The 14,699-nt window shown below is 44.0% G+C and overlaps 1 protein-coding gene across 1 annotated transcript in view; it reads left to right on the top strand.

Annotated features, from left to right (window-relative positions):
* The window catches only part of LOC311328816 (SAM and SH3 domain-containing protein 1-like), a gene marked incomplete at both ends in the record, with an annotated part of 59,359 nt that overhangs the window by 39,674 nt on the left and 4,986 nt on the right, over nucleotides 1–14,699 (top strand). Inside the window, 2 exons of the mRNA XM_084462724.1 lie at nucleotides 1,196–1,263; nucleotides 14,081–14,209. Of these exons, the coding sequence (XP_084318850.1) occupies nucleotides 1,196–1,263; nucleotides 14,081–14,209 (197 nt within the window). The remainder of the gene's footprint in view (nucleotides 1–1,195; nucleotides 1,264–14,080; nucleotides 14,210–14,699) is intronic.

Raw genomic sequence — 14,699 nt, 5'->3', positions numbered from 1 at the left:
TCTCTCGCTCTCTCGTTCCCCAGAAGTTGACCCTGCTCTGATGGAATTACTGGTCTTTCACGCACACACACACACACAGACACACACACACACACACACACGCACCTGCTCCACCCCTGCGATGTGTATGAGGGCAGAGTGATCGTAAAGATGACAGAGGTGTTAATGTGCAGGAAGCCCCTTCTCTGACCTGCTGGTCTCTGTCTCTGCTCTGCCCAGCACCTCTGGTCTCTCTCCTCCTCTCTCTTCACCAACATCTGTCTCTTCTTTTTTTCCCTCACACGCTTTCTCTTCTTCTTATTATTCTCTTCCTGTTTCTCTGTCTTTTCTCTCCCCTGTCTCTGCCTCCCTCCCTCCCTCCCTCCCTCCCTCCCTCCCTCCCTCTCCCTCTCTCACACGGACCTCTCTTCAGCATATATCCAGGCTCAACCGCTCTTGCTCAACAGCACGAACGCCGCCAGGGTTTAACGGCCGCCAGGATGACGGCTATGACGACGGCCATGACGAATGAGCGCTACACAACGGTTTCCCTCGGCCCTCCTGGTGTAGCCTCTCTGTCACGCCAGACCACACACCTACAGACCAGACACTCTTTTTTCTCACTCTGTTTAACGAAAGGCCCATTTCATCTATTGACTAGTTTTGCAACAGCCGTTAATTTGAATGAAGATTGATGAGTGGACTCTTAAAAAAACAAAAAAATGAATAAAGATCCCGGACCACAGCAAAACAAACAGACGACAGCATCTGGTTATCTCTGGCAGCGTTTCGAGTCGAAGTTGAAGATGACGAACCATCCTCCCTGGGAGTTATTATAATTAAAGTGCCAACTTTAGCTGTAACACCAGCTTTCTTCACGTCTTTAGCGTTGGGCAGATGTCGGTGACTCATTGTTGTGCTTGAGAGATAGAGAGAGAGAGAGAGAGGCGCAAAAACAAGAGGTGCATAACAACGGATGAGGCTTATTTAGGTGGTAAACACGGCACCACAAGGTTGACAAAACACCAGCTCCGACTCCGCGTCCCTGAGGCCGGAGAGAGGCCCCTGTCCATCCCCTGTCCTGCCCCTGTCCTGCCCCAGTCCAGCCCCTGTCCTGCTCCTGTCCAGCCCCTGTCCTGCCCCTGTCCTGCCCCAGTCCAGCCCCTGTCCTGCCCCTGTCCAGCCCCTGTCCTGCCCCTGTCCTGCCCCTGTCCAGCCCCTGTCCAGCCGCAAGGCAGAAGAGGCTCCGGTTTCCAGGGTGCAGCCGCTGAAGCGTAGACAGCGGTGCGTCCCGTGAACTATTAAGGCGGGCTGGCGTAAATGCCAGACCCACAGGGGGCCCCGGTGCAGAACACTCAGGGGCCCCCGGCGCAGAAGGCTCTATTTTCCTGCCGATGTCAAGGCTGCACTTTGGCCTGGTAATAGCAAAAAGGATGCGCCGTCCATGCCTCTGCCTCCATTATCATAAATCGCTACTGCAATTAGAGCATGAACGCAACACAGAGTGGAGGCAGAGTTTAACATGGGTGTTTGAGTGTTTATGAGTGCCTCTTGTGGGAAATACACAATTGTTTAGCTGATGTTCTCCTCATGTCTCCTCAATAGGCCCCTAAGTGTTTTTCCCCTCTGCTGTCTGTTTCACTCATTTCATTCAAACCCAGGAACCAGATTCTGGTACAAGCTTAGAACTGTGGTGTTTCCACTTGATATAGCCTATGAGTTTATAGTGATGCAGTCAATTAGTATATTTTAGTTGAAATCTGTGCGTTTTATTATTTTATTTTTTTACAGTGTTTGTTTCACGTTGAAGGTTGGATGTAACCATTCCCCCGAATTTGTCTAAAGCTTAATTCAGTTCCGCATGAGATTGATACTTCAGAAGGAGCCCCAGACTCTTAATATAAATGGAACTTCCAGCAGCTTCTTGGATCTGTAATGCTCTCGCATCACCGGCGACCCGCTATTTCAACTGACAGAGAATATCGCTAAGTAGCTCGGTGCGCCCCGGGCAGAGACGAGCGCCTCGCCTGTTTTGAAATCCCTCATCAGAAAGCGAAGCTTCGAGCCTGCATTAACGGCACTAGGAAAACATAATTAAGCTGCGTGGTCAGGATGATGCAAGCTAAGGCTGGCCGATTTCCCCCTCAGAAGTGGGGGGGCTGACTAGCGTTTCCAAATTGGAGATATGCAGTCGGCGTCCTACTCTCTGCCTGTACAGTGGTGTTCACAACAGGCCTGCATTCTCCTTGCTAATGGTTTCTGGCAGCCACCTAAAGCAATATTGCTAAAGCAATCATCCCCGCTGTCTCAACTGAAACACTGCATGACAGACTCCAGCTTGACGTCCTGTTGCTGTTGCATTCTCTGTAGAAGTGCCAATTGAGGACACAGCACGTCCTAGTGCTATGGTTAGACGTCCTGTTCACCAGCTGTGTGTTTGTCTGTATCAACAGCGGTTTGTTTACACAACACCCCTGTGGTAAGATTCTACGGAGGATGGGGTTCATCCACAGAGTGTTAATGTGAAAGTAGGGGTGTTGTCACTTCCTTGTCAATACGACGTGATGACACTGCCTCTAACAATGCAGCACTTCCAGGAAACCATTCCCTTGACATTTACTAAATTGGAGGCTTAATTGCAGCCACATTCAAATGCTCTGTTTACCGATATCCTGCTATGAAAGGTTTAAGGGGGGATGAAACCGACATAATGATTGAATTTGAAACTACTGTGCGTGCGTGTTTCCTGAGTGGCGAGTAAGGAGGTGTGTGTGTGTGTGTTTACTACACACAGCAGGTGGTTGGGAGTGGAATAATTGGTCGAACTACTTGGGTTGTGGTTGTGATGAAGCCAAAGCAGCAGAATAGGGGCTGTACTTCACTCCTCTTGTGAATGAATTTCAAGTCTCAACAAAGTGTTCTGTTTTCCCCCCTGGACTGTAATCTTAACTTTGTAGTTCGTTCTCATAGATCAGTCTGTTAGAACTACAAATCCCTCCCTGTGTGACATCACTTCCCTGTCTTTCCCCTGAAACTGTCACTTCCTCTTCTCCTGTATAAACCAACGAACCCTATTCCCGTTCGGGACTCTTGCCTGGAATCACTTCCGGTGCGAGGGTCCGCTTCTGCAGAATCGTAACATAGAATAAACTATTGTACTTTGTTTAAAACCAGCTTGATCGACCACTCAGCGTGTTCATTGACAATCTAACTAAAGTAAGGATAAAAATCCTTTACAATATGGCGACGGTAATGCTCTAAAAGGGAACGACTGCTGGACTTCGTGTGTGTTTTGGGCTGCATTCACGGACGCGTGTCGTCCTTTTCTCAAAGGACGGGGGGAATTCAATCTCGGGGACGCGTCTAGTTGGTGCGGTTTTCCCCCGAGACCCGAGGCAGCCTGGAATTTGCTGGAGTCTGGTACGTTGTTTTGAACCTAGTTAAGAGTGGTCCTTTTGTTTGTTCAGCTGTGTGAAAACTTAGACAATAGTGTTTATTCGAGCCGGTGTCGCGCACACGTGTCCTGGTTGTTGTACATGCATTTCTGTACATGCATTTCTGTTCTTAAAGCCGGTTGTTGACCGCGTGCCCGCTTAAAATGCCTAATGTTCTCCCTGCCCTATGTATCTAACCAGGGTTAGGTTTTTGTTTGCGACGCATTTTACAGCGTTATCAGTACTGAATAGTGGAGTACTACACAGCGTTATTACTCTCGAAAAGCCTTACACGGAGGTGGCTGTTACACTTCGAGAACTTTTAAACCCCGGGTGATTTGCTTTTGTTAAGTGAGTCGAGTAGGCCTTGTTTTGTTTCATTTTGTTTGTCTTGTCTTGGGATTTCAGATCCTGGGTTTTTGTTTAGTGTTAAACTTCTGTACATGCTACGGTTTGGTTTTGCATTTAAATGTCTTTGTGCTGCGTTTTGTGTTTCATGTGAAGCTGAGGCTTCTTCAATGTTTGGTCCATTGTATGTTTGAGTCTACGCCAAGGTAGATCTGTTTTTGTTTTGGGATTTGAGGTCCTGTTTAACTGTTGAAACCCATAGTTATGTTGGGTGTTTTGGGGTTATGCTGGGTTTTTGTTTGTGTACATTTGTGATTGATTTTCGTGCTAGCTGCGTTCTAGCTAGGCTACTGTTTTTGTTCTGCTCAAACTAGCTACAAACTAGCTATCTTCTCTGTTCTATTGTATTCAATGTGCTAGCTGCCTCATCCACATGTTGATTAGCCCACGTGATTAGCTAACTCTGTGCACACGTGGTTAAACTTCCTGCGTGGCTGCTTGTGTGAAAAAAAAAAGAGAGACTTCCTGTTCCCTCTTCTCTTCTCGAGGGTCGACCATTTTGGCTTCTGTTGACTGCCATCTTGGGAAAAAAATATATAACAGGATAAAAAAACAAACAAGTATCTCTCAGCACAGCAGTAATTTGGTTGACTAAACGTGTTTAGTTTTTTTTCTGTAACTTTTTAATTACATTGTTTGTTCTCATATTTTCTTTTAAAATGGGAGTTATTTTTAGTGCACTGAAGCATGTGTGTGTGAAGTGAAGGGACAGATAGACCCTCTTCCTGTTCTGACCTCTTATCCAAACAAGAGTTTTGTTGTTTCAGGCCATGTCCCTTGTTAAGCAGATTTCAACCAACCCCCAATACTGGCCCCTCCTTGTTGTGACACCTATCCAAACAGTTTTGTTGGTTCAGGCCACGTCCGTTGTTCCTGTCCAAACGTCCCTTCCTGTTCGACCAACTGTCATCTCTACGGCTGCTACATACCCTTACCCTTAAACAGGGATGTCTGAAATAACGCCCCCCCTAGGGTATTACTCTTCTGAGACACCTTCCTCTGGTTCCTCTCCCATTCTAGGGAGAGTGAGAGTGTACGTGACATGGGGGGGGGGGGGGGGGGGGAGGGTAGAGGTAAGAGAAAAAAGAAAAATCATTCATATTTGCCAATATCTTAGTCTAATACATTTATCTGACAACCCAATTTTGAGAATTTTGTTTTGTTTAAGATTTCATGTTTTACTGATTTCAGATGCACATTCATTGGTTTTGAGTTTTACAGAGAATTGACGTTCCTGGACTACCGGATAAATGCCAAACCGGTTGGAACTGCAAGTATTTTAATAATTTGAAATGACTGCCACTTAAAGTTGTGTTAGATGATGCTAACTTCAACCTCAATTCACTGTATTTGTCATGTTAACTTAATATGCTCAGATACATATTCTTGAAAAAAAAAAGAAAAGACATCACTCCAATTTATCAAAACTGCGGTCTATGATTTATTTTGTTATGTTTATGTGCCTCCGGCGCATAATTTCTAAGAATTGGTGTTACCCACAAGAGTGGTGAGAAATTGAAATGTCTTTTATTTTGTCTGTCTTTTATTGTATGTAAACTGCCCATGCAGCTTTGTCTGTGCGTCTGACGGCCCACGGAGACAGCTGCATGGTAAAACAAATGTGTCACGAATTATATCTGCAGTTTGTTTACAGAGTAGACACAGGCACGGGACGAGAGATGGTGGCTGCCCCAAGAATTGGATACAACCGGGGTAACTGACTTCCCATTTTAAGATGGCCTGACACCTTGGTTCGTGGGGACGCTGGTCAACCGCCTCACCCCCACGTTGCCCAACTGACTGTGGGTAAGAGATAGATATGATCTGGGCTAAATTTAAGAATAGTAACCAAGTGGTTGTCAGACCCAAGGAACCATCACGTCCTAAGCGTGCTCATAACCCTCTGTCCTCAAATGCAGAAATGTGGTTATTGAAATTGAGCTCAACTTATAACACCCATAGTGTTCTTTTGAGAGCGGTTTAGATAAATTATATTTGTTCATGATTTGAGAACCCCGTATGAAGCTATTCATTTATTGTTTTGGTATGAGTAATGCATTTTTTTTCCATTTGTTCACCCTGATTTAAGGGAATTTTTGTTTTCACCATTGGAGGGCGCTGTTTTACATAATGTGTTGGCGCTCCCCTTTTTAAATGATTATTTTGAATAACAATTTCTTGTTAGAAACAAGGACTCATGGTTTGATGATACGAATATGTTGTTTTATTTTAGGAAATGGCCATAGAATTTCTAAGACCTAAATCTAATTGGTGCGTGAGCAGGTTAATTACCTTGGTCACTTACTAATGATAAATAAACAAAGGCTGCTTGGTAATAGACTACTGCAGAGTCTATCCCTGATTTAGCAGACAACCCTCATTAGACAAAAGCTAGCTCCACTTGACAAGATTACATGGACTGACGAGCCCGACTGGTTTTGACGATGACTAATGCACTCTGTTTAAGTATTTCTGACTAAAAAGACTTGACTCTGTTAAAAGGACTTGGGTCCTACTTGAAACAAGTGGCAACTACCACTGACGCTGTTTTAGACCTAGTAGCATTGCGCAAGCGATTTTATCCATGTCCTGCATGTTGTGACTATTCATAATTTACATCGCACCTACACACAGCGTGGCTGCTGCTTTAATAAGACTGAACTGTTGACCGTGCATTTCAAAGATGCACTGTTCTTAACTCTGCTTCCTCCTCCAGAAGGCAGAGAGACATGACTCAACATATTGAACGAGATCAATTAAGCCACGCTCAAACCTCTCAGATATTCTCCTCTCACTCTGATTTTGAATGAATGCTCATTTCATAGTTAGCATAACCTATACTGCATATTCCATGCTTTCATTATGTTTTCAAATTAGCACACTGACCAGATCATGTTTAAAAAAAGAGGGGGAGTAAAGGATGTTATCAAGTTAACTGGTTGTTGCTAATGAAACAGACTAGTAGTAGTGAAGAAGGTAGTGAGGAAGTTGAATTGAAGGTAGTGAGGAGGTTGTAGTTGAAGGAAATTAGAAAGTAGTTGAAAGAACGAGATGCAGAGCTGAAGAAGAAATGGTGGCAAAGGCCAAGCTCCTATTGAAACCTCTGATCCTGTGTCCAGTATCCTGTGTCCAGTATGGCTGCTAACTCCGCTGCTAAAAGCTGCGGTCCGGTCCTGTTTTGTCTATGGTGTGTCTCTCATCTGTGGATTCACAGGTCTGCCGACCTGAGAGAGCCGACCTGCATCATTTCCAACCAGGCCAATGGGTTGTGAGCAGAGACCTGAAACCAGAGTGCCCGTTGGCTGGGCCCGTACCAGTTCCTGCTGCTAACTCAGACGTAGCAGAGAGGACTTTGCGGGTACACGCCAGCCACTGCAGGCTGGTTCCAAACCAGGACGAGGCCACCCGGCCTGAGAATTCCAAGAACCAGGATGCAATATCCTGTGTCACCACCAGGGCGAAAGCTCACTCTCTGGTCTCAGATGAGGAATCAGACAAAGAATAACGCCTCATTGCTGTCAGGATGACAACTCTGAGCGCCACTTCAGCAAAAACACAATCATGGGCCACCACACTGTGGCTTCCTCTGAGGAGGAGCTATTGAAAGAAATGACCTTGCCTGTCACCTCCTTCTCAGGATCGTTATGGCAACGTGGACAAGCGTTTGTCCTATTTGAATGTTGCACTCCACTTGACTGTTGAGTCTATACGGTAGACGAAGATGAATGGAAAATACTACATTCTATATATATATATAAGATTTGAAAGCAACAGAGATTTCCAGGTTATACTGTTGAAACTGTGACTGGAGTTTAGTTTAGAGTGGGTATAGAAGTATTGAAAATTCATAATTATAAAGTTGATCTTTGTAGAGCTGTTCCAGACTATTCTCAGGGGACTGTGTTTAACTGTGTTTAACTGCTCTGCACCTAACTACATCAACCAAGTATCAAAATGAAGCCTAACAGAATTGCATCCACAGGGCTGAACTTGAAAAGCGAGTTAAACAATTTGAAGTGACCTTTTCAATACATCACAGCATGTATTAATATTTTCAGATACAACACATAGATTAGGACAAATTAGTGTTTAAGCAGATTTATGAGATGTGAAATTAAGGTTCAGAGAGCCATTCCAAATGGTGTATTTTTGAGCTATAGGGAAACAGCGTATTCAACTTTAAATTGCAAACAGTGTCATATGAATGTTATCTTGCTCATGTAATGTCCAGGATTAAGAAGATTGATCACACTCAAATGCAGGGAATTCATCAGCAATCAAACTAGACACCATAGAGCTGTCTCGAATTTTCTATTTAGTTTAAGTATATTATTTCTCTCATGAACGCATGACACATGATCGCACAATACCAAGTAATTTCAGCCTTAGCTACAGAAGTAAATTACATGGAAAAGATGGTGCTACAAAATAGACTTCCCTTAGAGATAATACTGGCTATATCTGCTGTTCGGTTAGTTCAGATCCCAATGCTACATTGAGTTCCATGAAGCAAACGATAAAGGTATTCAGATCTTAGATAATGTTCCTAAATGGAATGCTTTTGCAAGTCCTGGATATTCTCAAATATGTGTGTTTTCAGTTGTATGCATGTTCTTCATCGTTATTATTTTTTAAATATTCTTAAGTGTATGTTTAAATGCTGTTCCAGATATGCCTATGCTGCCTAAATAATGATAGAAAAAGTTAAATTTACTATTAATTCAATTCAAGATCTTGATGATGTCTGTGCCATTGACATCGACTATTTGGAATATTTTGATACATAATCTGTTGGTTCTAATTTGAATTTAAGGGTTCTTCTAAAACAAATAGGGTTTTTCCCACTCAGTCATGAATATATGATGTCTTAGATTAATAATCATGGTATCTTTTTACCTTGCTTATGCCAAATTAAGGTGAGGAGTTTTGGTAAGTGATTGCATATGAGAAGAAAATGATCTTGGTGTGTTAAATAACTTGAGTTTGTTAAATCTTTATTATGCTCCACCTGGTGGAGAAATAGATTACTTCCTTTCCATATGTGTAGAATAGGGTTTTTTGCCAAAGATGTTGGATTATTTTTATGATAGGCCTATTTTATAATTTGATTTCACATTGTTGATTCTTTCATTTCTATTATAGTTGTGGATATTTAATCCACAAAGTGGGGAATTGTGAATGAATTTCAAGTCTCAACAAAGTGTTCTGTTTTCCCCCCTGGACTGTAATCTTAACTTTGTAGTTCGTTCTCATAGATCAGTCTGTTAGAACTACAAATCCCTCCCTGTGTGACATCACTTCCCTGTCTTTCCCCTGAAACTGTCACTTCCTCTTCTCCTGTATAAACCAACGAACCCTATTCCCGTTCGGGACTCTTGCCTGGAATCACTTCCGGTGCGAGGGTCCGCTTCTGCAGAATCGTAACATAGAATAAACTATTGTACTTTGTTTAAAACCAGCTTGATCGACCACTCAGCGTGTTCATTGACAATCTAACTAAAGTAAGGATAAAAATCCTTTACACTCTCTCCCCATCAGCAGGGCAGTGCGGTAGGACATAGTCACCTGGTTGTCTGCTGGTACGGTCATGCGGTCATCTGGTTGTCTGCCAGTACCAGTGTGTCTGCGGACATGTACGCTCTTATAACTAGGCTCCTGGGAATATGACTGGCAGTCTCTCCGCTGCTCCTGCACACAGCAGATATCCCCCAACGCAGAGCCCATTAACCCACTCTGCTCCCCTAATGGCCCGGCGCCCCCCGGACACCTTTGTGTCGGCGTCCCCCTCGTGCGTCGATCGGCCGCGTCGTGAAGAGGGAGACGGGCGGTCCTCGGGGAGTGACGCAATCGGGGCCTCGCAGGCGAAGCGCATCGGGTTTTTGTTTAGGGTCATTAAAATCCTAATTCGGTCTCTCTCTATGCCTCGTTTCAGGGACATTGCCTTTGATGATTGCTGCTGTTGAGTGATCAAGTGAAGTGTGAATGACGGCATTAGCATTCTGCTCCGTTCTCCCAGATATGATGGATGCTGGAGATGGAAGCCTTTTATTTGGACAGGGGGACAACATACTGAGACCAGGTCTCTTTTCACAGATGGTAAAAATAAAGAAATGTCCTTTACAACAGCTGCTCCTCCACCGTCTTATTTTATTGTGCAGGTACACAACGTTTCCACCTTGCTAGGTCTTCTTCAGGTGCCTTTGAACTCTTTTGCAGATGTGCCATGCTTACAAACTGCAGGACAGTTGCAGAGTGCAGGAAACTACAAGAACGGTGACAGTGTGCAGACGCAAAGGACAATTGTTGAATCGCTGGTAGAGCGTAGTGCATGCGCTCTCTTTAAATTAGCTTCCACTATACTGCCCTACAACGGAAGAAAGGGGTATCTCGATTTTTATCAAAATTGAGTTTTTGTCATTTTTGGGACACTAAAGGTCTACTTTATCATGTGGAGAAATATTTTGACTCCATGTCAATGTAAAATGTGGAGATATTTGTGGGCGGTCTTAACCGTATCTCCCCAAACCCCAGGGGAAACAACGAGAGAATACCGTATCATGAGTTACCTCTTTCTTTCTGTGTCTAGAATGCACAAACACACCCTACTGTACAACACGCTGTAGCCGCAGTTGAGATACGGTCTTCTTTCTGTGTATGGGATTTTCGTATTAATATACACAATCATTTACACTATATTTTCTATAATACTGATCTATATATTGATTATAAATTGTTCTATGCACTACTTTCCTGTTAATTATCATGATTCTAATACAGTGAGTGATCTTATTGAGACCAGAAACCATTTTATGAATCAAAGCTGAGATACCCCTTTCTTGTGTTTTATGACCAGCTATTATTTTGCAGTAATGCAATGACAGAAAGAGGTAACTCCGAAATAGGGGTCAAAGGATGAGTTTAAGCAAAATATTTTTATACAGCTAAATTACTTGATACAAAAGCAAAGATCTGACAAATTTTCATAATTCTACCTATAATACTTTTGATTGGACAACAAAAAAGCTTTAAACTCATTTTTCTCAGTTCTGCACTCTGGTGAGATACCCCTTTCTTCCGTTGTAGGGCAGTATAGATCCCTGTGTTTAATTCTGAACTGATGGCAAGAAATGGAAGAGAGAGATAGGATGGAGGAAGAGAGAGAGAGGATGGAGGGAGAGTATGTTCTTATAGGGGGAGAGAGGGTGTTCTTATCTGACGGACAGCGGCTGCTGCATTCTGATGTATTAGATATGGGTGTTTAGAAGCCCCCCCCCCCCCACCAGCCAAGGAAGGGGGAAGACATGACATCAGAACCCTCTAACGTGTCTATGGCTGGGACCCGCGGACACAGCATGAGGAAGATGACCTCCCCTCTAGAACGCCTCCGTCAGAACCAACCCTGTTCTGATCTCAGTCTGGGTCATGACGGACTTTGACTCCGCCTGGAATATTCCGGGAGGGAATGAGGAAATTCAAAAAGAGATTTTTGGGAGCGATCGCAGTCGCAGAATAAACGCGTGACTCCCAGTCTCCTGCTGCTTTCCGAATGTACTGCTACGCTAGCTTTTAGGTTGAGCTTTCAAGCTGCTCCCGCCCCCCCCTCCTTCTGTAAACTTTTATCGTCATGTGAAAGCTGCCAGTTAACTGGTTTTGAGATGAGTTGGCTTCAGTGGCGATTTTACATTAGGGGCAGGTGGGGCAGTGCCCCACCAGGTGGCGCTGTTGTGCAAGATGCATCTTAGCCTACAACTGTGTTTCGGAAAAATCTATTTTATAATTAATACAAAATAGTGATTCAGTGGTGAAAATGAAAAACGCATGTATAAATATAATAAACCTGACTGACACTATGTATAGTGCTGTTTTGCAGTAATTCCCTTTGTATGAGCGTGTCACAGACTGCTCTGACTCGGCAGAGGGGCACCGAAGCGTTCTCCCCTACTGTTGCTATACCGACAATGTGAGCGTGGTCGGGAGTAATGTGAAAAAATATCACGCAGATTTAATTGGGTGGAGGGGCAGAAAAGTCTCTTCCCCTACGAAATCTACCTGGCAACAGGTTTAGCCAGGGAATAATAAAACAACGTTGATCAAAGTTGAACTACTGGGTCATTGTCGATGTCGATCTACGTTAGCCAATGCTGCTAGCTAAAGTTTTGTAGAAATTAAGTGTTTTCAGGTGCAACAATGAATAGTGTAGATTATTTGTTGAATGTGCGGTTTAGTACATTGAAACTTGAAGAGAAACTGGAAATAAAACGTTTAGGGCCACACGACCAGAAGAATTGGTGCTGCTTCAGGCTGGAGATAAGGTAACCCGTACCTTCAAACAGGAATGGTTTGAGAAAAAGAAGTGGCTAACTGCTAGCACCTCGAAAAGTGCGCTGTTCTGTTTCCCTTGTATTCTTTTTGGTGGAGACTCTGTTTGGGCATCGTCTGGATTCAAAGACATTAAACATCTGTCAGAAAGAACAGCGAAGCATGAAAGCTCTGCGTCCCATCTGAACTGTGCCATGAAGCTGGGTTTACTGGGGCAGCTCAACGTCCCATCTGAACTGTGCCATGAAGCTGGGTTTACTGGGGCAGCTCAACGTCCAGGCACAGCTCTGATGCGTTTCGCCGTTCCATCGCGGAGCACAACAAACAGACCGAGGAGAATCGGTATGTTCTGGGGAGGCTGATCACTTGTATTCAACTCTGTGGGAAGTGCGAAATAGGTTTGCGTGGTCACGACGAGTCAGCGAACTCACTGAACCCAGGCATTTTTCGGTGCATTTTTGAGACGATGTGTGAGGGGGACTAATGTGGACAGTGCGCCTTCACTGTAGTAGACTATTTGGCTGTGATATAAGTGGAGTACTAATAGGTTATGCGTAGTGCCCAGGTCTGATGGGTGCACACTTGTCACTTGTTGCTTTCAGAACCCTGGACCGGGCATGCGCTCTCTTATGGGTCTAATTAGCCTACTCTGCGTGTGTTAATGTGTCGTTAACTGTGTGTGTTGTAGCCCCTGCTCTGATGTACCTACCGTAGACTAATTGGCTACCTTTAGTTCTTGTGATGGCGACATAATATAAAACTGCCCCTCCAGAAATGCCATGCTAAAATCGCCACTGGTTGGCTTTCACAATCCGCTCACCTCAGCGTTGCATTTCCAGACGCAAATAAACCCCGAGGTCGGTGGCAGTCTGGCACTCTGTAGATAGGTTTCTTCTGTTTCTTCTGCCACCCACATGGCGTGGATGCGTGTGCCAATGTTGTGCCGCCCTATTCCTGTCGACAGTAACTCTGCACTAATAAAAATGTTCCTTTGTAGTTTTCTCTCTTCTCATCAGATGGTAGTTAATCTTTTTTAACTTTAGCCAAAACTAGATAACTAACTACTTTCATACGAGCCCTATACACATAAAATCCTGTATCGGCGCTTTATGAGCTGTCATAATATGACTACAATTCTTCTTGGACTGAGCAGTCAACTAATTGTAGTGGTCTTTGCATTATATAAATGTTTTTTACATTCACTGTCTAAAGCCCCTGGTCATCCTATGAATCAAGCAAGATTTACTGTAACACATCTTTGTGTTTCAAACAAAACCATACAATTGTCAGAACTATGACTGGGTTAAAAATGAATCAAATAATTCAATTGATTCATGAATCCCAATCGATATTTTATTTAATGAATAAATGAAGGAATGAATAGTTCATTAATTCATTCAATGATTCATTCATTCATTCATTCATTTTTGGAAATCGGTATCGATACCCAGCCCTAGTATTGATGTGTTGCATAACTTGGCAGTCATGTAATTAAGGTTACAGCTAAAAAAAAAAAACAGTAACACTTTAGTAATTTTTAGTAACACTAACCGAATCGATATTGAATCGAATCGTGATAATCGATTCTGAACCTTGTGAATCAGAATCGAATTGATTCTGGAAATTCGAAGCGATACCCAGCCCTAGTCAGAACCTTGCTACAGTACTGTATACATTTCTGAGCAACCAGCAGCAAATCCATTCTGTTCCATTCATATTTTATAAATATAGTTCAGAGCAACAACATTACCCTTTGTTTACCTCAACCCTCTCTTTGTTTACCTCAACCCTCTCTTTGTTTACCTCAACCCTCTCTTTGTCTGCCCAGTTTCTCAACCCTCTCTCTGTCTGCCCAGTTTCTCAACCCTCTCTCTGTCTGCCCAGTTTCTCAACCCTCTCTCTGTCTGTCCAGTTTCTCAACCCTCTCTTTGTCTGTCCAGTTTCTTTGAGAACCTGAGTCGCATCACCGCTCCCAACTACATCCCCACGGCGACCGATGTCCTGAGGGTGAGGGTGAGGACGTGCGGGGTCATCGAGACCCAGTTTCAGGTCAATCGAATGGTTTTCAGGTAAGAGACCACCCCCCCCACCTACAGAAGAGTTAAAATGCACATTTTCTTAGTCCCTTTGAACGTCTATGAAACTATAACTTATGCTGTGAGGGTAAGTTCAGATAATGTCTGACAATTTTGCTCCACCCACACAAACAAACAAGGCCACAGGATAACTTTCCGTGCTGCTTGTTAAATCTAGCCACACACACACACCTTTTTTTTCCTTCTAAAAGTCGTGTTGGCCCCCCCCCCCACCCACCCACCCACCCACCCCACCCCACACACACACACCCCACCCCACACACATACACACACACACACACACACACACACACACACACACACACACACACACACACAGGTGCTGTTCTCTTGGCCCCGAGGGCCCTGAATCACGGGCTCTTGGGGGCTACGGACGGCCCCTGGCAGGAGGCAGTGGGCTGAGACATGAATCACTGCTGCTGAAATATTGATAGCATCTCTCTGCCTGAAGCTTCTTAAGAGC

This window comes from Borostomias antarcticus (assembly GCF_949987555.1).
Source record: "Borostomias antarcticus genome assembly, contig: scaffold_62, whole genome shotgun sequence".
NCBI lineage: Eukaryota > Metazoa > Chordata > Actinopteri > Stomiiformes > Stomiidae > Borostomias > Borostomias antarcticus.
The sequence above is the reverse complement of the archived record's forward strand: the minus strand, read 5'-3'. Positions and strand labels throughout refer to the sequence as shown.